This window comes from Watersipora subatra, chromosome 2 (genome assembly GCF_963576615.1).
Source record: "Watersipora subatra chromosome 2, tzWatSuba1.1, whole genome shotgun sequence".
Classification (NCBI taxonomy): domain Eukaryota; kingdom Metazoa; phylum Bryozoa; class Gymnolaemata; order Cheilostomatida; family Watersiporidae; genus Watersipora; species Watersipora subatra.
The window spans coordinates 49,464,412-49,490,850 of record NC_088709.1 but is presented as its reverse complement, the minus strand read 5'-3'; the positions used below and the strand labels follow the sequence as shown (position 1 = coordinate 49,490,850).

General features: G+C 33.3%; 1 protein-coding gene across 1 annotated transcript; it reads right to left on the bottom strand.

The window, feature by feature from the left end:
* Positions 1-167: 167 nt before the first annotated feature.
* On the bottom strand, positions 168-26,364 carry LOC137388626 (sarcalumenin-like). The gene is made up of 11 exons (XM_068075103.1): positions 26,184-26,364; positions 20,928-21,039; positions 19,424-19,517; positions 18,789-18,843; positions 18,152-18,292; positions 11,205-11,332; positions 10,498-10,632; positions 9,788-9,933; positions 7,841-8,012; positions 3,526-3,638; positions 168-747 (listed from the first exon to the last, which is right to left on the bottom strand). Exons 1-11 carry the CDS (start codon positions 26,296-26,298, stop codon positions 609-611), a joined length of 1,350 nt encoding a protein of 449 aa, XP_067931204.1. The 5' UTR covers positions 26,299-26,364; the 3' UTR covers positions 168-608.
* Between the last annotated feature and the right edge of the window lie 75 nt (positions 26,365-26,439).

Genomic DNA, 26,439 nt, shown 5'->3' with positions numbered 1-26,439 from the left:
AATTTCTTGTTTCCATCTACTTATCTAGCCATTTTGAGTTTAGCTAGTCAACTATGTCATAGCAACTTCCTGTATCGCAGATGTGAATAGCAGGCCGTTGCCTTCAAAACTGCAAAACCCTGACAAACATAAGTGCTGGTTACACGACAAGCAAGTGGAGAAGACAATATGACTGTCATATGTTTATTATCCACTTGCATATCAAAACATTGCATATCATATCATCTACATTTCTTGAAGCAAAAAATATAGCTGTACATTTCATTCCTCTCAGAAAAAGTAAACACCAACGTCTGCAGGACAAAATAGTAAAACACCAACAGCTGGGAGGCAAAATACACATCTGAGAATAGCATGAGATGCTAAAGCTTGCGACCACAGAGCTGGACACGAGTTCTTGGAGTACTAGCATATACACACCTAATAAATAAGTGTCATTATAAACGCATAAGAAAACTAAATGCTTATGGTGTTCTTGGGTAGTACTTCGAAATCATGAGCAAATATGAGAAGAAGAATAAGCCATACATTTCACGCTGAGGTATTGCTATTGGGATTTGGAGCACCTGCTTTACAATAACTAATAGTCAACGCGCTGACAGGTGTCATCAGAGATCATGGTCTGCCACACTCTGTTTGAGGTACTCGCTATATAGCTGCTGCTTTTTAGGTTTGATCACATCATGTACATAAGCCCTTTTATCAGAATAGCTTCGTTTCTGCTTTCTCGTAAGGGTCGGGCGTAGCCTGTTCAATCACAGAAATCAGGTTAATAAGCCTTGACAACAAAGCAACGATTATATGTGAATGAATAATGTGAAGCAAGTTAATGAATTGACCAGAAAGAATGTTACAGCGTGTTGCGTGCCTAAGGAGAAATAATTAGCTAGTATTACTTGGAATTATATACTTTCAGGTAATGCAGTGACAGGATTGCCTGACATAGAATAGCGAGACATCTTCACCTACTGAAATTGGTTTCTATTTGTACAATAGCTGGATATACTAGATAAAGATATAATAGTATACATAACAGTTTGATATACTGGATGTAGATATAGTAGTATACATGACAGTTTGGTATACTACATAAAGATATAGTGGTATACCTGACAGTTTGATATACTAGATAGAGATATAGTGGTATACATGACAGTTTGATATACTAGATAGAGATATAGTAGTATACATGACAGTTTGATATACTAGATAGAGATATAGTGGTATACATGACAGTTTGATATACTAGATAGAGATATAGTAGTATACATGACAGTTTGATATACTAGATAGAGATATAGTAGTATACATGACAGTTTGATACACTAAATAGAGATATAGTGGTATACATGACAGTTTGATATACTAGATAGAGATATAGTAGTATACATGACAGTTTGGTATACTAGATAGAGATATAGTGGTATACATGACAGTTTGATATACTAGATAGAGATATAGTAGTATACATGACAGTTTGATATACTAGATAGAGATATAGTAGTATACATGACAGTTTGGTATACTAGATAGAGATATAGTAGTATACATGACAGTTTGATATACTAGATAAAGATATAGTGTTATACATGACAGTTTGATACACTAGATAGATATATAGTGGTATACATGACAGTTTGATATACTAAATAGAGATATAATGGTATACATGACAGTTTGATATACTAGATAGAGATACAGTAGTATACATGACAGTTTGATATACTAGATAGAGATATAGTGGTATACATGACAGTTTGATATACTAGATAGAGATATAGTAGTATACATGACAGTTTGATATACTAGATAGAGATATAGTGGTATACATGACAGTTTGATATACTAGATAGAGATATAGTAGTATACATGACAGTTTGATATACTAGATAGAGATATAGTGGTATACATGACAGTTTGATATACTAGATAGAGATACAGTAGTATACATGACAGTTTGATATACTAGATAAAGATACAGTAGTATACGTGACAGTTTGATATACTAGATAGAGATACAGTAGTATACATGACAGTTTGATATACTAGATAGAGATATAGTAGTATACATGACAGTTTGATATACTAGATAGAGATATGGTGGTATACATGACAGTTTGATATACTAGATAGAGATACAGTAGTATACATGACAGTTTGATATACTAGATAGAGATACAGTAGTATACATGACAGTTTGATATACTAGATAGAGATACAGTAGTATACATGACAGTTTGATATACTAGATAGAGATATAGTAGTAAACATGACAGTTTGATATACTAGATAGAGATATAGTGTTATACATGACAGTTTGATACACTAGATAGATATATAGTGGTATACATGACAGTTTGATATACTAAATAGAGATATAATGGTATACATGACAGTTTGATATACTAGATAGAGATATAGTGGTATACATGACAGTTTGATATACTAGATAGAGATATAGTGGTATACACGACAGTTTGATACACTAGATAGAGATATAGTGGTATACATGACAGTTTGATACACTAGATAGAGATACAGTGGTATACATGACAGTTTGATATACTAGATAGAGATATAGTAGTATACATGACAGTTTGATATACTAGATAGAGATATAGTGGTATACATGACAGTTTGATATACTAGATAGAGATACAGTAGTATACATGACAGTTTGATATACTAGATAGAGATACAGTAGTATACATGACAGTTTGATATACTAGATAGAGATATAGTAGTATACATGACAGTTTGATACACATGAGGTGTAGAGGTGTATGTGACAGCTTGCTAAACATAAAATACATTCATATGAAGATATACACAACAGTTGGTATACATTGAGTACAAGGTAAAACCTCAGGGGTAGAAGAGATAATACATAAAACACAAGAAAGAACACGTGAAACAAAATAAGAACGAATAACAAAATAAATAACGAAACATGTAAAAAACTACAGGAAAAATTACAAGAAAAAACATGTGAAATATAAGGGGGAACATATGAAAAACTAAAGGGAGCGAATGGAGGAAAAAGGGAACAGAGGGTATAGAAGCAAAACAGATGGGTTACAAAAGAGAACACGTTGTTAGTATGTTTCCATGACACGGTTACAACGAAAGAGAATTTACTCAAAATATTTGTTGAATGTTTCACGCTTGTGAAAGGTGTGAATGATGAGCAAGCAACTGCCATGCAAGCTATTCCATTTTAAACATTTTCCACACTTCATCATTCCTATTCTGATGTGAGCGAGACAGGAGTGAGCCACTATTACTTCTGAAATATAATTCCTTCTTTATGAATAAAACGCTCGCGTTAATCCGTTAATCTCGCGTTAATCCGCAACATATGAGTGTCCATTCAAACACTTATCGCACGCTGACTCAATGTGCACACGACTCCAAATCCTCTACGCAATGGAAACATGAGTATAAAAGGGAAATATCGACTACCTGAGAAATTATCTTGTATGAGGACAAACATAGAATACAAGTAAAAGCATACGGAGTACATACCTCGACATGACCTTAGCGAGTATAATGAAGATGAGAGAGAGAAAGGCGCAGAATCCCAGAGTGTGCCAGTGATAGTCTGAAGGTATATTCTCCCAGAAAGCACGTACTGGCGCCTGCGGGTAAAAAATTTGCATATGGTTATGGTTATATGGTTATATGGTTATGGTTATATGGTTATGGTTATATGGTTATATGGTTATGGTTATATGGTTATATGGTTATGGTTATATGGTTATATGGTTATGGTTATATGGTTATGGTTATATGGTTATATGGTTATGGTTATATGGTTATGGTTATATGGTTATGGTTATATGGTTATGGTTATATGGTTATGGTTATATGGTTATGGTTATATGGTTATGGTTATATGGTTATGGTTATATGGTTATGGTTATATGGTTATATGGTTATATGGTTATGGTTATATGGTTATATGGTTATGGTTATATGGTTATGGTTATATGGTTATGGTTATATGGTTATGGTTATATGGTTATGGTTATATGGTTATGGTTATATGGTTATGGTTATATGGTTATATGGTTATGGTTATATGGTTATGGTTATATGGTTATGGTTATATGGTTATGGTTATATGGTTATGGTTATATGGTTATATGGTTATGGTTATATGGTTATGGTTATATGGTTATGGTTATATGGTTATGGTTATATGGTTATGGTTATATGGTTATATGGTTATGGTTATATGGTTATATGGTTATGGTTATATGGTTATGGTTATATGGTTTTATGGTTATATGGTTATGGTTATATGGTTATGGTTATATGGTTATGGTTATATGGTTATGGTTATATGGTTATATGGTTATGGTTATATGGTTATGGTTATATGGTTATATGGTTATGGTTATATGGTTATGGTTATATGGTTATGGTTATATGGTTATGGTTATATGGTTATATGGTTATGGTTATATGGTTATATGGTTATATGGTTATGGTTATATGGTTATATGGTTATATGGTTATGGTTATATGGTTATATGGTTATGGTTATATGGTTATGGTTATATGGTTATATGGTTATGCTTATATGGTTATGGTTATATGGTTATGGTTATATGGTTATATGGTTATGGTTATATGGTTATATGGTTATGGTTATATGGTTATGGTTATATGGTTATGGTTATATGGTTATGGTTATATGGTTATGGTTATATGGTTATGGTTATATGGTTATGGTTATATGGTTATGGTTATATGGTTATGGTTATATGGTTATATGGTTATGGTTATATGGTTATGGTTATATGGTTATATGGTTATATGGTTATGGTTATATGGTTATGGTTATATGGTTATGGTTATATGGTTATATGGTTATGGTTATATGGTTATGGTTATATGGTTATGGTTATATGGTTATGGTTATATGGTTATGGTTATATGGTTATGGTTATATGGTTATGGTTATATGGTTATATGGTTATGGTTATATGGTTATGGTTATATGGTTATGGTTATATGGTTATGGTTATATGGTTATATGGTTATGGTTATATGGTTATATGGTTATGGTTATATGGTTATATGGTTATGGTTATATGGTTATGGTTATATGGTTATGGTTATATGGTTATATGGTTATGTGGTTATGGTTATATGGTTATGGTTATATGGTTATATGGTTATGGTTATATGGTTATGGTTATATGGTTATGGTTATATGGTTATGGTTATATGGTTATGGTTATATGGTTATGGTTATATGGTTATGGTTATATGGTTATGGTTATATGGTTATATGGTTATGGTTATATGGTTATATGGTTATGGTTATATGGTTATGGTTATATGGTTATGGTTATATGGTTATATGGTTATGGTTATATGGTTATATGGTTATGGTTATATGGTTATGGTTATATGGTTATGGTTATATGGTTATGGTTATATGGTTATGGTTATATGGTTATGGTTATATGGTTATATGGTTATGGTTATATGGTTATGGTTATATGGTTATGGTTATATGGTTATGGTTATATGGTTATGGTTATATGGTTATATGGTTATGGTTATATGGTTATGGTTATATGGTTATATGGTTATGGTTATATGGTTATGGTTATATGGTTATATGGTTATGGTTATATGGTTATATGGTTATGGTTATATGGTTATATGGTTATGGTTATATGGTTATGGTTATATGGTTATATGGTTATGGTTATATGGTTATGGTTATATGGTTATGGTTATATGGTTATATGGTTATGGTTATATGGTTATGGTTATATGGTTATATGGTTATATGGTTATGGTTATATGGTTATATGGTTATGGTTATATGGTTATATTGTTATATGGTTATATGGTTATATGGTTGACAATTTAAATCTACAAATTTAAATCTTCAACATTAATTCAAAAAAAATTTTGAAAATGATTTTGAATCAAATTCTGTCAACTTTTGAAGAAGCACTTGTAGGTACGTTTCAGCTAGATTCAAATCGCTGGTTAACATGAACGTGTAATAAAATTTAATAACACAACGGCTATTGTTTATGTTACTGCAAGTTTGTATTGTATGCTATTCGCAGCGTCCCTGTTGGATCATTATCAATACACCAATAGACTCGCCATGATTATACATCTCGAACTGTGGCGAAATGCTATTCATGGCAGCCGAAAACTACCAAACAACTTCTTACTATAGCCTTTAGGAACAGGAACTACATGTACTTTATAAAAAGTATTGTTGGAGCGAAATGAAAGTCCGTTCATCACAGAAGAGCAAACTAGCAAGAACTAATGACAATTTTATAGTGGCAGATACTAACTGACGACTTCAAAATGAACAGTTTAACTTTAGTCAGTCCACAATTAATTGGATGCAAAAGTATTTAACTCATCGAACTCAAGTTAGGTGATTCGTACTCAAATCCTAGTAACATAACATGTGGTGTACCAAAAGGTTCTGTGCTGGGTCCTACACTATTCTTGCTCTACATAAATGACATCCATAATTGTTTATCCTACCAAACCCACTAACTGTATGCTGATGATACAACTCTGTTCTTGAGTTCGAAAAACTTGAATGAGACTATTCATAAAGTGATTTTTGATCTGAATAAACTAAGTGTTTGGTGCCACAATAACAAATTAACTATTAACACAGAAAAAAACGAATTACACCATTTTTAAAACCTATCAAAACAAATCAACTTTCAATCTGAATATCACTTTAAATAACATGCCGATTAAAGCAGTAGATGAAGTCAAATTCCTTGGAATCACAATTGATAAAAACTTGAGCTGATCCTCACACATTCGTAAACTTTTATTGGATTTTCGGCCCATCTCAGGAATTTTTTATCGTTTGAGTGGGTACATTCCTAAAAGAATTTTAGTTATGCTCTATTATTCATTTATTCATTCAGAATTGTGTTACTCAATTAAAACGTGGGGGAATGCACCGCAGATTAAAAAAGATTAATCATACTTCAAAAGAAATTATTGCGTATAATTAACCTTAAGCCTTTAGGGTTTCCAACAAAAGACCTATTTGTCAATTTAGATATCTTGACTGTAGATAAACTTTATAAGTATCAATTACTCATTCAAGCTCATAAACTGTTTCACTGTAGTAGCTCTGTATCACTATCACATACTCGCCATCAATTACTATCACTTCCTGTTCCCAAACATCTAACATCTGCTGGTCAAAGACCCTATAATTTTGCTACACCTGCGCTGTGGAATAAGCTGCCGACGGTTTTAAGGCAAATAAAATCCCTAGGAAAATTTAAGGTGGAGCTGAGGCTCTATCTTCACTCTGTTGAGTGATCATTGTTATCTTGCTTGTTGCTGCTGACTCGAGCTCGCGTACTGCTGGCTTTGCCATTTCGCAATGGGCCCCATCATCATCTCTTTGGGTTATCTTTTTTACACACCTGACTACATGTTGTCTACTCTTTATTATTATATCTTAAATCTGTGTATATTTTTTGTTTGCTTGATGAAATAAACACACATGCACGCACAAACACGCGCACACACAAACACGCGCGCACACAACACAACAAAATGATGTATTAACAAAACACAGGTCAATAAAATGCCTCACTGACACCTACGATGGTAGGGTAAGTTCAGACATGCCCTGTCTCTCAGCACAACGATTTAAAAAAACGTACATGGGAGTGCACTTACAAATGAAAAGGATTTTAAAACACATTTTTTAGGAACCCATCTAAATTCAAGTGTACCAATTTTGAGAAGGGTGAGAAAGGAAGGCAGTAAATATTTGTAGCTCTAAGGCTAGGCAGAAGTCAAAACTTACCATGTATAGCTTGAGTGCATCACTTGTTCCATTGCCCAGCACGGATTGGAGTATTTGTTCAGAAGCATTACTAGCTAAGAAATTGACGAATAATAGAACAGGTAATAAAACACCGAGAAGAGTGAAGATGACTCCCTTGCTCCTCGCAGCAAAGTTGTATGAAGTATTCAACCTGCAACATTCATGAGAAGACAACTGCCACTATTCTTAACTTTCACAATAAAAATTCAATAGCTTCTATCGCACAATTTTTTATCAATTATTTATTACCCTTTAAAAATTGAAAAATAAACTATTTTTTCAAGTTCCATGCAAGGTTTGAAAAGTATGATGGTATGAAAAACATTGTCAATGCATCTACGATTCAAGACTGCTACATTGTATATTATATACAACTCTCATGTGACACCTTAAACGAAAAAAAAAGAATAAAATTACATGAAAATTATAAAAAGTTAACTATTTTTTATATTCTTCCTTTCCTTAATATTGCGTGACATGTAGGCAGTAATATTCAATATGGGTGTTATCTGTGAATATTGGGGTTAGCGTGTATAGCTGGACAGCAAATTCCTGAACGCTGAGCTATTGCCAGGACAGTTTCCGAGTTAAGGGCAATAATCGCTGAAGGATAAGCCAACTTGCTAGATTGTTGTATGAGTGTAATATGACAGGATAAGACGAATTTAAATTTAAGCATGCACTAATAATTAAACCTGGCATTTTACTGGATGACTATTAATTAATCAATAATAATTTATTTTGAATTATCAATTTATTAAAAAATGAGCCTATTTACGGCTCTTTAGGCTTATATACCACAAAAGTTATAACTTCTCCAAACTGATTACAAGAGAGAATACCTTTTTTATGAGATGTAAAGCAGGTGGTCTTTACAATACTGTGGAATCTATGCTTATGAAAGACACTACATATGATATTTAAAGTTACAAAGCCTTTTGAAAGAAATTTTGCTTTGACCTATGAAAGACTTTTATAGATACAAAAGGCCTTTCGAATTTTGGCACATTTACTTCTGATGGTACAACAACTCCTGACCCTGTTCTTTTACTAGCAAAGTCAGTAAACGACCAGTATATCGGTTTCTGTATAATTTGGAGTTATCATGTCACATAAAGGGTAGCACAACTTTAGTTTCTAGCAATTCAAGTTCTGTGTTTTCTGTATGACAGCTTGCTCAGTTCGCGGCAATATAAATAATTTTTTACTTACATTCTTAAAACATTTATCCAGAGCAAAAAAATCCATACAACAACACAACGGCCGCTAATCCTGTCTACCAGCCTCTCACTCCCTACGATCTTCGTTTAGCCTCGTCTGTTGGCCAACAAGGTAAACAGACATAATTTTAGCTTTTAGTCATTGTTTTTTGTTCTAAATGTAATTTTACTATTCACTATGTAATAATATTATAATATATTTCTTGTTATAGGTTTTAACTATGTATGTCGTTATAATTTATACAAATATTATGCCCAGTTTTATGGGGCTTGGAAAGGATTAGGACATTTATATAGTGAAATCGGTTTCTACTTGCGAACCAGCTTCCGGAAAAAAATTACTTTCGTAAGTAGATGTTCCACAGTACTTAGTAGGCAGGTGATCCACTTTAGAAAAGTTATATAACCCTCTCAATTCCATATAAGCAAGCCTTACCTACCCCTATAATACTGATAACTTTTTACCAATAGCCAAAAATGGAAACTTCGTGATTTGCTGATATCATTAGGCTAACATAATATATTTTACCGGATTACATGATACGATATGATATGTTCCAAATGACCAAAAGATATGACCACATCGAAGATTAAAGATCGATAGTAATCATAGATCTAGTTTACCAGGGCCAACTTACTATGTATTGAGTTATACTCTATGACATGTACAGGTGAAGTAAGAGAAGGGATTCTATACTGATCTAACCTGTCCTGTTCAAGTCGATCATCTATCAGCTTGACTACCTTGTCACAGTCCTTCTCCAGGGCATTGAGAGTGTTTTGAATCGTCTGATTTATTGTCTTCTCTATATCCTTACACACCTCTTCTATTTGATTGGCGCAGCGACTCGTCTACGCAAAATCAGCCAGGTACACGAATAAACTTGAACTCGTATCACTATTTCTAAGTAAATGTTGGCATTAGAACTGGAAGTCAGTAGAATATCCCAAAATGCGCCAAGTTTTCCTCCCCATAAATGCCATATTCAGAAAATAATAAAAATAATAATGCTCCAACAACCAGATATTCTGGGTAAATCAACAACCTAAATAAAAATGAAAAGCAACTCTTGGTTTCAAATGTTGAGTTTCAGGAAAGGCTGGAGGAATAAGTAAAAATTAGGCTATATTATATTTGTTTTGGAGAAGTCATGAAATGAGTTGAATAGCAATATAATTTTGACACAAACTTCTAATTGAATTCTAAATAACAACAAATGCATATTTGATAAACGCAAGAATAAACACAACCAGCATCAGTACCAACTGTTCTATGTTCTTGATAAATGATATAATGCTATAATCCAGGCTGACAATATGTAAATGCTAAAGACTTAGATTTTTTAGCATAATTATTAATCAGTTAATGACAAATTATATGTTGTAAAACCGTAACATCACACGGATTTAGCTTACCTTTGCATTAGGACTTGGTACATATATAGTCGGCATATCAAAACCTGTCCTATTTAGCCCGGGTCTCTTGCACAGCTCTTGTACTATCTGCATCATGACTCTCTGTCTATCACTCTCATGGCCAGCTTCATCTGCCTGACATCACAGTTTCAACATGATACAAGCCGACAGACACAAGATACAACAAGACAACGGCACACGTGACCAGAGCTTCACAATATGGCGATTTTTTGTGGCGATGTTTTTAAATCGCCACTATTTAAAGAGATATCATGTATCAGCAATCGTTTGAATGATATAATTGTGCAATGGCGATTTATCTCAGATGTGATGATTTTCAGAGTGAGCGATACTGGAACTAAAATGCACAGCCCTTCTAGTCTTATAATAACCCCATTCCATGCCTTCAACACGGGCTGTCATGAAATAAATCTTTCTAATTTATCCCGATCACAAAACAGTTTCTCCCTAACTAAAATATACAAAAAAATATAAACAAAAAATTACAAGTTATTGACATAATAATACTGTGATATTTCACACATCGTTTATTAACAATATTGAGTCATCGGTGGTTTTTGGAAATCATAAACCACGTGACAGACAATGACTTCTGCAGTGTTCATTGAACTTGCAAGACTCTCAAATCCAGAATTACCCGTACAACAATGGTCTCGACAAGTACATCGGGATGCTCCATACTCTACCTTGCTAAGATAGAATCTCATCCTGTCCGCATGGTTGACCGACAGAGATTCAACTACATTGAGTGTTCGCTTGCACAGAGCTTGGCCAATAGGATCGAAGAACACAAATATTAGATCAGCAAGATCTCCTAAAATGAGAAGTGAAACATTGTCACAATGGAGTTATGCAACCATACGGTTAAAAGCGCTTACAGAACTTGTAGACAAATCACAACACATCCTAACATCACATAAAATGGTTTCAGGTTTCAGCCAAATACCATGTTAATCTGTTTATTGGTAGCAAACTACTTTTAAAAAAAAAAAGTTGATGATAAAAATAGCAAAGGTATTGCAATTCTGTTCCATAAACACCTGCAAGTAAAATCTATTGTAATCATCTATGGTAGAATGGAAACGGAATGTACAGCTTGAGAAGGCAGCGAGAAATGTTGTATTTGCTGACTAAGTTCAGTATGAATATGCACAGTGCCAACCCATTGACACTGAATAGAGCAAATACTAATTAATCTTTAATTACAGACACAGAGCAAACTCCATAAATGTTGCATATTGGAAATTCCAACAAATGTAATTCATAAAAATATTTACTAAAAGCTTGCAGCCAATGCTGACTTCGTCATATATGTTCTATTTTTTGTAATATATTTAGGACCCTTGTCTACTTTTTAATAAAAAAAGTCATTACCAACTCAAAAATTCTACTTGCTTTTTATTATTTCTATTTGCCTTATGTAAAACGACTCAAGGTTAAGCTATCAACTTACTTATAATAAACATACATGTATATAGTTGTTCAAAATGAAACAACCAGATCTACATACAGGTAAATATATAAGCCTACAATGTGTATATATAGGCCTACATATAGGTAAATATATAAGCCTACAATGTGTATATATAGGCCTACATACAGGTAAATATATAAGCCTACAATGTGTATATATAGGCCTACATATAGGTAAATATATAAGCCTACAATGTGTATATATAGGCCTACATACAGGTAAATATATAAGCCTACAATGTGTATATATAGGCCTACATACAGGTAAATATATAAGCCTACAATGTGTATATATAGGCCTACATACAGGTAAATATATAAGCCTGCAATGTGTATATATAGGCCTACATACAGGTAAATATATAAGCCTACAATGTGTATATATAGGCCTACATACAGGTAAATATATAAGCCTACAATGTGTATATATAGGCCTACATATAGGTAAATATATAAGCCTGCAATGTGTATATATAGGCCTACATACAGGTAAATATATAAGCCTACAATGTGTATATATAGGCCTACATACAGGTAAATATATAAGCCTGCAATGTGTATATATAGGCCTACATACAGGTAAATATATAAGCCTACAATGTGTATATATAGGCCTACATACAGGTAAATATATAAGCCTACAATGTGTATATATAGGCCTACATACAGGTAAATATATAAGCCTACAATGTGTATATATAGGCCTACATACAGGTAAATATATAAGCCTACAATGTGTATATATAGGCCTACATACAGGTAAATATATAAGCCTGCAATGTGTATATATAGGCCTACATACAGGTAAATATATAAGCCTACAATGTGTATATATAGGCCTACATACAGGTAAATATATAAGCCTACAATGTGTATATATAGGCCTACATATAGGTAAATATATAAGCCTGCAATGTGTATATATAGGCCTACATATAGGTAAATATATAAGCCTGCAATGTGTATATATAGGCCTACATACAGGTAAATATATAAGCCTACAATGTGTATATATAGGCCTACATATAGGTAAATATATAAGCCTGCAATGTGTATATATAGGCCTACATACAGGTAAATATATAAGCCTACAATGTGTATATATAGGCATACATATAGGTAAATATATAAGCCTACAATGTGTATATATAGGCATACATATAGGTAAATATATAAGCCTACAATGTGTATATATAGGCCTACATACAGGTAAATATATAAGCCTACAATGTGTATATATAGGCCTACATACAGGTAAATATATAAGCCTACAATGTGTATATATAGGCCTACATATAGGTAAATATATAAGCCTGCAATGTGTATATATAGGCCTACATATAGGTAAATATATAAGCCTGCAATGTGTATATATAGGCCTACATACAGGTAAATATATAAGCCTACAATGTGTATATATAGGCCTACATATAGGTAAATATATAAGCCTGCAATGTGTATATATAGGCCTACATACAGGTAAATATATAAGCCTACAATGTGTATATATAGGCATACATATAGGTAAATATATAAGCCTACAATGTGTATATATAGGCATACATATAGGTAAATATATAAGCCTACAATGTGTATATATAGGCCTACATACAGGTAAATATATAAGCCTACAATGTGTATATATAGGCCTACATATAGGTAAATATATAAGCCTACAATGTGTATATATAGGCCTACATACAGGTAAATATATAAGCCTACAATGTGTATATATAGGCATACATATAGGTAAATATATAAGCCTACAATGTGTATATATAGGCATACATATAGGTAAATATATAAGCCTACAATGTGTATATATAGGCATACATATAGGTAAATATATAAGCCTACAATGTGTATATATAGGCCTACATACAGGTAAATATATAAGCCTGCAATGTGTATATATAGGCCTACATACAGGTAAATATATAAGCCTACAATGTGTATATATAGGCCTACATATAGGTAAATATATAAGCCTGCAATGTGTATATATAGGCCTACATACAGGTAAATATATAAGCCTGCAATGTGTATATATAGGCCTACATACAGGTAAATATATAAGCCTGCAATGTGTATATATAGGCCTACATATAGGTAAATATATAAGCCTGCAATGTGTATATATAGGCCTACATACAGGTAAATATATAAGCCTACAATGTGTATATATAGGCCTACATATAGGTAAATATATAAGCCTGCAATGTGTATATATAGGCCTACATACAGGTAAATATATAAGCCTGCAATGTGTATATATAGGCCTACATACAGGTAAATATATAAGCCTGCAATGTGTATATATAGGCCTACATATAGGTAAATATATAAGCCTGCAATGTGTATATATAGGCCTACATACAGGTAAATATATAAGCCTACAATGTGTATATATAGGCCTACATACAGGTAAATATATAAGCCTACAATGTGTATATATAGGCCTACATACAGGTAAATATATAAGCCTACAATGTGTATATATAGGCCTACATACAGGTAAATATATAAGCCTACAATGTGTATATATAGGCCTACATACAGGTAAATATATAAGCCTACAATGTGTATATATAGGCCTACATACAGGTAAATATATAAGCCTGCAATGTGTATATATAGGCCTACATACAGGTAAATATATAAGCCTACAATGTGTATATATAGGCCTACATATAGGTAAATATATAAGCCTACAATGTGTATATATAGGCCTACATACAGGTAAATATATAAGCCTGCAATGTGTATATATAGGCCTACATACAGGTAAATATATAAGCCTGCAATGTGTATATATAGGCCTACATATAGGTAAATATATAAGCCTGCAATGTGTATATATAGGCCTACATACAGGTAAATATATAAGCCTACAATGTGTATATATAGGCCTACATACAGGTAAATATATAAGCCTACAATGTGTATATATAGGCCTACATACAGGTAAATATATAAGCCTACAATGTGTATATATAGGCCTACATACAGGTAAATATATAAGCCTGCAATGTGTATATATATAGGCCTACATACAGGTAAATATATAAGCCTACAATGTGTATATATAGGCCTACATACAGGTAAATATATAAGCCTGCAATGTGTATATATAGGCCTACATACAGGTAAATATATAAGCCTGCAATGTGTATATATAGGCCTACATACAGGTAAATATATAAGCCTACAATGTGTATATATAGGCCTACATACAGGTAAATATATAAGCCTGCAATGTGTATATATAGGCCTACATATAGGTAAATATATAAGCCTGCAATGTGTATATATAGGCCTACATACAGGTAAATATATAAGCCTACAATGTGTATATATAGGCCTACATACAGGTAAATATATAAGCCTACAATGTGTATATATAGGCCTACATACAGGTAAATATATAAGCCTACAATGTGTATATATAGGCCTACATACAGGTAAATATATAAGCCTACAATGTGTATATATAGGCCTACATACAGGTAAATATATAAGCCTACAATGTGTATATATAGGCCTACATACAGGTAAATATATAAGCCTGCAATGTGTATATATAGGCCTACATACAGGTAAATATATAAGCCTACAATGTGTATATATAGGCCTACATACAGGTAAATATATAAGCCTGCAATGTGTATATATAGGCCTACATACAGGTAAATATATAAGCCTACAATGTGTATATATAGGCCTACATACAGGTAAATATATAAGCCTGCAATGTGTATATATAGGCCTACATACAGGTAAATATATAAGCCTGCAATGTGTATATATAGGCCTACATACAGGTAAATATATAAGCCTGCAATGTGTATATATAGGCCTACATACAGGTAAATATATAAGCCTACAATGTGTATATATAGGCCTACATATAGGTAAATATATAAGCCTGCAATGTGTATATATAGGCCTACATACAGGTAAATATATAAGCCTGCAATGTGTATATATAGGCCTACATACAGGTAAATATATAAGCCTGCAATGTGTATATATAGGCCTACATATAGGTAAATATATAAGCCTGCAATGTGTATATATAGGCCTACATACAGGTAAATATATAAGCCTGCAATGTGTATATATAGGCCTACATACAGGTAAATATATAAGCCTGCAATGTGTATATATAGGCCTACATATAGGTAAATATATACACCTACAATGTGTATATATAGGCCTACATATAGACCTACCTATATACATGTATATAGAAAATCTCACTAAAAATACAAAAAAATTCTGAATTGTCTATCAATACAGAAATATTCACTCAAAATACAGGTTACTAGCGTGTGAATTTGCGATTGTACTACTACGCAAGAATGAGCATCTCTGCAAAACTTCTAAGCTGAGGAACATGCTAAAAATAGTAACATAGGGTAGACGACACAACCGCAGTAGCTAAAGACCATTTGCAGAAACCTTTGTTCACACAAGGTATTACAGCCATTTTGTTTTACTGAATATTAAATGGGTTACTGTTTTAAACTAATACTGTGGTTAGCTGAAATATTTATAAATCATACAAAATTATATATTTCACCATCATGAAATCATGAAAGTCGAAAGGTACACAAGAAATATATGATTGGAAAATGTATTTCACTCCTGTGAGTTATTTAATATAAATGGCTCTGACATTTAAGAATTACTCTTTCTTACTTACTCTTTCTTACTTACTCTTACTTACTTACTCTTACTCTTTCTTACTCTTTCTTACTTACTCTTTCTTTCTTACTCTTTCTTACTTACTCTTTCTTACTTACTCTTTGTTACATTTGAAAGATATGCAAACTTAAAAGATTGTATTTCATTATATTATATTAAAAATCATTATAACTTATTATCAATTGCTTGAAAGTTAGTTGTCCCGATTTTAAAATCGGAACCAGTATCGATCCCGAAATGGGTGTTAAGTATCAGATTCAGTATCGGCCGATCTTTTCTTAAAAAAATCTGAATTTTCAAATACTTTTTACAGATCAACTATTTGGTAGAAAACCTTATTTTAGACTGCTACACTAATAAAAAATCATCAGCTGCAAGTTCCTTACTTTTACCTAATGAATTCCGGGCCTGTCACAAAATCTACTTTATGTCTATAGCCTAATAAACATCCACTCAGCTGAGGAATCTTTTAGCTTTAGTCAGGACGTAATCACAAAGTGCGGCATTTCCCAATTACAGCAATATGATTTATTGCAGCCAATCACGAACTAAAGAACAATGATGAGAAACAAAAATGTGGTGTAAGGTTTCTATTTACTAGCAATACGAAAGTAATTTGAGCAGTCGATGCATAATGTTATCTATCTCTCTCTCTCTTGATCCTGATGATATGATGTATCGTTTGCATCGCATAAAATAACCTCAGTAGCCTATCGGTATTTAGCCTGTCCTCCATCATCTGCGGCAAGTGAGACTTTCAGTACGACTGGCTACATCGATAGTGAAAGAAGATGAAGACGTCCCACTGAGATAATTGAATCACTAACAGTAATTAAATGAAACATTTATTTACTCTGAACATGTACAGGCGCAGCAGTTCGGTCAGCAGTAGAACAGAGACTTAAATTATCACAGATAAAGCTGTACCACTAACAGTAATTACCATTATTAATAACAGATTTCAAGAACCATGGACTGTTTTGTTACTAGATGCATGGTATGGCAGTATGTGAATGTATATACATGTATATCTTTGTACTATAAATATAAACAAATAATACACCAATATTTATATTTTCTTTGCATTATATTTATATTTGCATAATAAAATTAACAATTATCTATGCAGCGCAAAAGATCTGAATCGGTATCTGAATCGGATTAATTTTCAATAAGAATCGGTATATCGAATCGGTATCTGAATCGGCTGGTGAAATTAGAATCGGGGCATCTCTATTGAAAGTAACTGCACTTTGATTGCAGCCACTATGCCTAAATTTTGCCGTCTTATCCAATATGCAGACAAATGGAGTCCCTTTTAATGTGGGTTGACTGTATATAGCAATTTAGCCAGTAGAAACTAGATCTGTAGTCTAGAATACTTTCCTCTTTTTCAACTTATTTGGCAAGCCCATGAATATTAACTCAAATGGTACACTATTATGTATCTTACCTAACCAGAGAATAGCCTGGTTCACATCAAATGGGTACTTCATATCTCCGTCGACTAAACCTGGTGTGTCCACAAAGGTGACGAGGCTAAACTTCTTCTGCTTAGATGTGCTAATCTCAGTTGTCAGATAGTCCGTGACACCTTTAGACAGGTTACAATTACTATTGACAGGTAGATAGTCAGTGACACATGTAAACAGGCTAAAACTACTAGTGACAGGTGAATAGTCAGTGACACCTGTAGACAGGTTACAACTACTAGTGACAAGTGAATAGTTAGTGACACCGGTAGACAGGTTACAACTACTAGTGACAAGTGAATAGTCAGTGCCCCCTGTAGGCAGGCTAAAACTACTAGTGACAGGTGAACAGTCAGCGACACCTGTAGACATGTTACAACTACTTGTGACAGGTGAATAGTCAGTGACACCTGTAGACAGGTTACAACTACTATTGACAAGTAAACAGTTAGTGCTATCTGTAGACAGGCTATAACTACTAGTGACACGTGTTAATGGCTCATTTGAAGCACATATATATAGTAGCAAGAGAAACTTGATCATCTTCATATGCAATCTATTACATCGAACCCACGAAGGTAATATAAACAATGTGTTTAAATAACATGCATTACAAACCTTCTGTTTTGCGGAGAGGCTCAAAGTGTGGGTAGAGGTGCAAAGTGGCATTTCCCTACAAAATTGAAGTGAGCTTGATTTGATGCCAGTGAGCAATTGATAGACACTATAGAGCTGCCAGAATACCAGGTGTTAGAGCACAGATATACGGGAACATAAAACAGATGTAGTAAAGATACGCCACCGAGAAAGTCTTTCATTTCACTTTAAGAGTGTTAGTAGAAGACTTACCAGACACCAAAGTAACAATATTCTTTATCTATAGAAGCCCTATTATGGCATCGCTATATTATGTTATTACATTATAACAATATTATTTACATTATATTTATATTATCTGTATTACTATTTTAGTATTGTTATAATTATGACACTATTATTATTTTTATATATGTGCCCTATTACATCATTGGTGTGATGATGAAATGTCAAGCCTCAAAGCTTTTGTTGTTTTAAACTGCGTATTTATGATACAATAGTCTGACAAAACCTTTAAATAGCCCAACAAATCACATTCGACTATCCCAAACACCTGTAAATTCACTTCCAACTACAGGTTTGTAATAAAAGTTCAGTTACAGATTGCTAAACAGGGTCAAAAATACAGATTCTAATAAAGAGGAAATAGAACTCACGGTGAGTGACTCTCTCTTGCGACCACTTGTTACAAATGTAAAGCCCTGGGTCTCTATCGCCACACCAGTTCGCTGTACATGTTCCTCTATGTACCTGCAGTGTTACAAGCAATGGCTACAATGCTTGCTGTGTCTCAAGTAAGTCACAATGCAGAGAGATTTCCTCACAGGATATTGCAAACAGGTGCATACTGACTACACCATTGAAACCACAGTATAAATATCCCATAGCTTACACTGTGAAGCACATAACGTTAAGCACACACTAAAATCTATATTCTAAAGCTTAGAGGCGCTGATATATTTACTAGCACAATGTCAGGCATTTCCTAGGAATAAAACAAGTCTGTGCACAGCAAATGTATTTTTATTTAAATTACAACAACAGCTACCTTTCTAACTTTCAAATTTAATATCATGAAAAGAGTATTTGTTCAAATTAATTAAGACCAAAGACAAAACAACTGTAAAGGTGTTTAAATGAAAATGTGAAATAATTAGCCAGTGATGGCTAATTAGAGTCTGTTTTGCTAAATATGAAGCTTCAGATATGAAGGCTAAATCTACAGCCCCAAATATAGAAGTTATATCAGCAGCCCCAAATATGGAAGTTATATCAGCAGCCCCAAATATGGAAGTTATATCAGCAGCCCCAAATATGGAAGTTACATCAGCAGCCCCAAATATGGAAGTTATATCAGCAGCCCCAAATATGGAAGTTATATCAGCAGCCCCAAATATGGAAGTTACATCAGCAGCCCCAAATATGGAGGTTATATCAGCAGCCCCAAATATGAAAGTTATATCAACAGCCCCAAATATGGAAGTTATATCAGCAGCCCCAAATATGGAAGTTATATCAGCAGCCCCAAATATGAAAGTTATATCAGCAGCCCCAAATATGGAAGTTATATCAGCAGCCCCAAATATGAAAGTTATATCAGCAGCCCCAAATATGGAAGTTATATCAGCAGCCTCAAATATGGAAGTTATATCAGCAGCCCAAAATATGGAAGTTATATCAGCAGCCCCAAATACGAAAGCTACATCTACGGTCCCAAATATGGAAGTTATATCAGCAGACTAAAATATGAAGGTTACATCTGCAGCATGTGGAGGCTACATTGGCAGCCCCAGAGATGAAGGTTACATTTGCAGTCATAAATATGAAAGTTACATCAGCAGACCCAAATATGGAGGTTAAATCTGCAGCCCCAAATATGAAGTTTACAACTGCAGTCCTAAATATAAAGGCTACATCGGCAGCCCCAAATTTGAAGGCTACATTGGCAGCACTAAATGTGAAAGCTATATTGGCAGCCCCAAATATGAAAGTTGCATATGCATGGACGGTACTCAACTCTGCATAGAATGCACATATTTATATTTAAGTCATTTTCTGCCCTTGATAATATGTTATATACCCTTTGTTTTCTGCCCTTATTCTTATGTTTTATACCTATTAATAATAATGATCATGTAAAGACCTCAATATAAACCTTACCAATTGATGAAAGAGCTTTTACCAGCCGAATGATTCCCAATTAAAAGAACTGTAATCTTTTTTCTTGGTGCAAGAAGAGAGAGATCCAGATCATTAGCTGTCGTGACCAACCCTAACATGTAAAAGGACAATTAATTGTGAGACAGCCAATAAGGAGGAGTATGTAACACAGCTTATCACATCACACGAGTTTCTTTGTAAGACTAGAGTCTGGCATATAGCAAATGACATGGGTTTTAGTCTGCCACATGACTTAACACATGGCATGAAGTTTTTAGTACATTCAACAGATTCATGTCATATTTCTCAACTTCCGTATTTGCACTGACAACTTGGAAAAATGGCAGAAACTAGGGAATTGATGAATACAGTACACTACATGGGATGAGCACACTATATTCTTTCCTAATATGAAAGCTGACAAATTTTCTAAGTATTGGGTTAAAACAACTGGAATATTACGCGTGACCTGATATGAACAAATAGGCAGGTACCAAGTTACAGGTAAGAGAAAGCTACTCTATAGTTTGTGATGATGTGGGTTTGTTGGGACAACCGTACTCTCATAAACTTAAGGCAATGGTTCCGTAAAATCTTAAAAAGTCTAACTTAAGTCTAGGGACAAAGTAAGAAGTAAATATGCTTTTCCTTGTATATATGAATTATGGCAGCTATAATTATAGTCTTTATTATGGTAGAGTGTAAATTTTTCAATCAGCAAAATTCCCTGCTTGTAATATACTCTTAATCTACTCTGTAATCTAGTGTTTCTTTGCTAGTACTTTTAAGTACTTTGGGCACAGACTTTATTAAATATCACACTAGCTGAATACCCGGTGTTGCATGGATAATAGAATAATTACCTATTGAATTTGAGTAACTTGCTTGGAAAACTAAATCTTTACTAAAATCTTAACAAAAACAATACCCATGTTTTGGGCCAGCTTAACAGTCACTACACCACGTAATGGTCAATAGTGCTAGTTATTAACCCCGAGTAGGCGTGAGTATTTTATAAAAAAATGTAATGACTATTTGCCCGTTGAATCCTTTGCATTCGGTTTAGCTTAATGGTTAAGTTCGCCACTTCTATATCTGGAGGTCCCGAGATCGAATCCAGTGCCGTGCAAATTTTTCATCACTAGATTTTAATTGCTATAACTGAAAAAATGGTTTAACAAAAATACAAACACTGAGATTTATAGTTGTAACAGACATTTCTTATACTAGAGGCGGAGTCCATACCAGAGCCCCATTTAATGTACAAAGATACACTGGTTTATGGTTTAAATGATTACTGAACCCATTATGATCATTGCATTTTTATTATGGCAGGCTTACAATTCCATTGATTGATTCTTTAATGCCATCTAATTTTAGCCAATTATTTGTGATCAGGTGTTTGCATTATGAGTTTAAGTTAAAAGTACGCTGAAGTAAACCAACATGAGCGCCTGTAACAGCAATAGTCACAAATGCTACAGATGAAATCTTCAAATAACAGATTCTTGAAAGAATAAAATACATTAATGAGCATTTTGCATGTTCATTCATTGAAGGAAGCTATAAAGCACAATTTTCGAAGCAATGAAATGTGAAACTTTGCTTCAGCTATCTGTACTTGCAGAATTTTAATGCCCACTGAAATGTATCGCAGGGTGCTTATATGAATGAAGTTAATAACAAGGATACAGAGAATTTTAAAAGTTAAACTAAACATGAACTAAATATTTAACAAGTTTAACTAATGACTCAGGAAACAATCTTTGAACCTTAATGGTTTAAAACTGGCCATATTAAAATTACCTTCGTTATACTTAATTCACAAAATGAGAACACAACCTGATCATCAAATCTTGTAAAGCGCTTCGACCTATACAAAAAATACAGTGATTTAATTTAACAATGCTCTCCCTATGATTGATACAGTCTTATTCTTAAAGCATACAATTTCCTACCACAATTTGTCATGAGTGTTATGATGGCAGAAAGGTGCGACACAAGAGCTACCGTGTTGTGATGTTGTTAATTTGTTGTGAGATAATACATTAGTGTTTGGCTGTGGCAAAAATCTCACAAGGAGCTCTTTATCCAACATGTGTAAGTTTTTTAATGATTTTCGATGCTTGTCCTAGGAAAGTGCGAATTTGTGAGGTGTAGTTATACGCATCCACAACTCATCTCCATGACCAACAACTATGTAAGTGATTAAACTAAAGTGTACATAATGGTATATCTTTATTTGTCACAAACATCAGCAAGGGCCATCCAATGTGAATAAGCATATAAAGTGAAGGTGGCCATTACAGCACACATGGAAAGCGAAAACGTGAAATGTAAGTCTAAGTTAGTAACTAAACTACTTGCACCAAGAATACTATATTACTCAACCTGTTGCATTTGACCTCCGCAACATTCACCTGCTGCATTCACGTAAGCCTACTGCAAAGGTGAGATACACCAAAAATGTGTTAATATAATATCTCATACGTAAATTCTAGCCATAACAGCCACAATCATAGACAGATCCGATGGTGTTTTTAAAATTGTACCCATTTCTAACATGCATTTACGGCATAAAACTTGGGGGTATAAAGCATGCTATGTGAAACATTTTTGAAAGAGTGCAGACCTCTGACAGACTCTTTTATGCCTAGACCTACAGTACTGCAAACCACTAAACAAAAATAAACACACACCTTTAATCACAAGTAACAGCTGCTATAGATCTGCGAGGGTGATTCTATTATTTGTGAGGGTACTTCTCTACCTGTTAGGTAGCCAGTTCAATAGAATGAGAGAGTCCCACTAAGTCAACATAATCAAACTAAATTCAGAATTAATTTACTCTGAATGCTACTTCACATGTTAAAACTGTATATATCGAGGTACCATAGAAACCTCCAATAACTCAATAATAAATACTGCAGGTAAGTATACATAGCATTAACACAAATCAATTATATGAAACTATGTAGACAACACTAAATTATATGAGAAAAATTGGGTTTAACAAAATATTCATAAACAAAGGTTTTTATTGTCAGCATTTCAGCTATTCTTGTAAATTTCTACGAGACAAGAGAATGTAGGCTTAGTAACTGGTTTAAGGGTACAGGTGGTGAAATACAGTTGTCATCTCACTAACAAACACTAAATAGAACGAGCTTACACTAAACTTGTATCCATTTTATTATTTTTAGTTTTTACGTTTTCTCTTTAACTGGCTTCTTCACTTTCATTTATACACAGTGAAACTTAGAACATCAAATCTTGAAACCAGCTTCAAGAGCATGGGTCAAATCAGTTGATAAAATTCTGTATCATATGTTCAAATATTCAAATGACAAATTTTAATCATAGTTTAAATCCATGGTGCTTATGTCTGTCAGAAGGAGTGCACTGAGCTTTTGCATTTATGTTATTTTACTATAAAAACTTGCAAAAACAACAAATTCGAATATTTTAATACTACGCTGGTTTCTTATAGTAGAAAAAGGGAGAATAATGGTGATAGGCCAAAATGGATTAATTCTTAATGGTAAATATACAAGATAATCGAAATTATATGCGATCCATAACATTTTGTCAGTAATGAGAATGTAGCAGCAGTTGAATACATGGTAGCCATATCATTCTTCCTGACATTTTGCAATTACAAATACATTTGTATTGTGAATCCGAAAAAATCTGTTTACATTAGGATAAATAAAAATGAAGAGCAAGACTGTTGTGTCAGCAAACTCGTGCTGTGTCAGCAATCTCGTACAAAGTAAATTGATAAGATCTATGCATATCTCCTATATTCCAAAGCAATGCTATCATCATTATCATCTCGTTCAACAGTGATTACAGGCACTAATATTTCAATGAGCAGATTTGTTAAATATGGTCAAAAAAGGAAAGACAATTTCCAGTTACAATTGAAAAGAAAGTACTTAGACAATGAAATGGAAAGAACAAGATAATTGCAATAGGTAGATCAATACAATTACAAGGCAGAGAAAATATGAAATATGAAAGTTGGCAGCGTAGCAAAAGTGCTCATACTTATGATACACGGTGAAGTAAACCTCATTTTCACATTTCTCGGGAAATGCAAAAGTACAACACTCGATCAACAGAAGTCGGCAAAGTTGAAAAATTTCATACCTAGTATGATCCCCTTCAGGTGAAACATAACCTTCAAAAGAAGATTTATGCCCAAATTGATGACATTCAAATGAATATACTCAATCTTGTTCAATTCGCCTTGAATCTGGGTTGAATTTTCTGTTACCTTGACGTTATGTAATTACATTAGGTATTTCTGTAAGACCGAGAAATTATTTTGTTTTTGTTAATCTGCCTTGCATTTATAATATCTTAGGCTCCTATAGTGCTTCGATTGAACGCTAAGCCTGCTCTAATCGACTATAGACTGATTTGTCATAACAATTATTTTTCAGGATGATTTGTGGCAATATTGTTTGCACGGACTTCAAGATCAAAACTAATGAACTGACTTTTAGTTTAGTAAAATAATTATAAAATTATCAAATTAGTTTATTCATCTATCAAGTCATTGAACAATCAAATGAAAATTAATCAATCTCCAAGCAATCTATGAAATATTGGGTGGCTATTTTCAAAATGGCTTAAATCTTAATCACTTACTAGTACCAGAGACAAGTACTTAGCAAACAAAAATTTTCAGATCTCATATTCTACAACTTCATCACACCTACTGAAGTTCCATGTTATCATGGAAACACAAGCCAGCTGTTACACAGAAAAATGTTACTAAATTGCCCTCCACTCAGTAATATGACTACTATGTGTTTGGTAGTGATATGCAAAAAAACATACATATTATTTGCACCCATTTAACTATTCCAGTAAAGCTTGGCATAGTAGAAAGCCCACTTGATATGCGTGTATCGACAGACAAGGTGTAAGAATGCAAAAGAAGGCACACACAAAGTATGTGATTCTTATGATATGATGAGCGACTTGCTCAAGCCCACGAACTAAAAAAATTGAAAGATGAATTATGATTTCCCTGGCTGATAAAAATATCTACATTCTTTTTTTACAGAAGGCTTAAATTAAGCTAAACTGATAAATATAAGTCATATTACAACAATGAGACAGTAGCCAAACCATACCATGTTCGAACAAAAACTCTTGTAAATTAAATCTATACCGGTCAAAAGCCTGTAGTGGGTTTTAAATATGTATGGCAGCATATGTTACCTACATAAACTACGCTCCTACCTTTGTCACCTTCCATATAAAGAGAATGACACTCTTTTAAAATCTTTTCATTCACAGACACTATCGAAGAATTAGTAGAATTAGAAGTGCTTCTTTGTTTAAGTTTTCCAGACATGATTTAATCAGAGAGGAGTTTCCTAAAATCGTTGTAGTACAATAAATCGAAAATGTGTCCAGTTGGTAGGCGGATGAAGCGTCTCAGTTCTTAGACATGGCTTGATTAATAGACTGAGTTCTGAGTACGAGCGCGCATGGG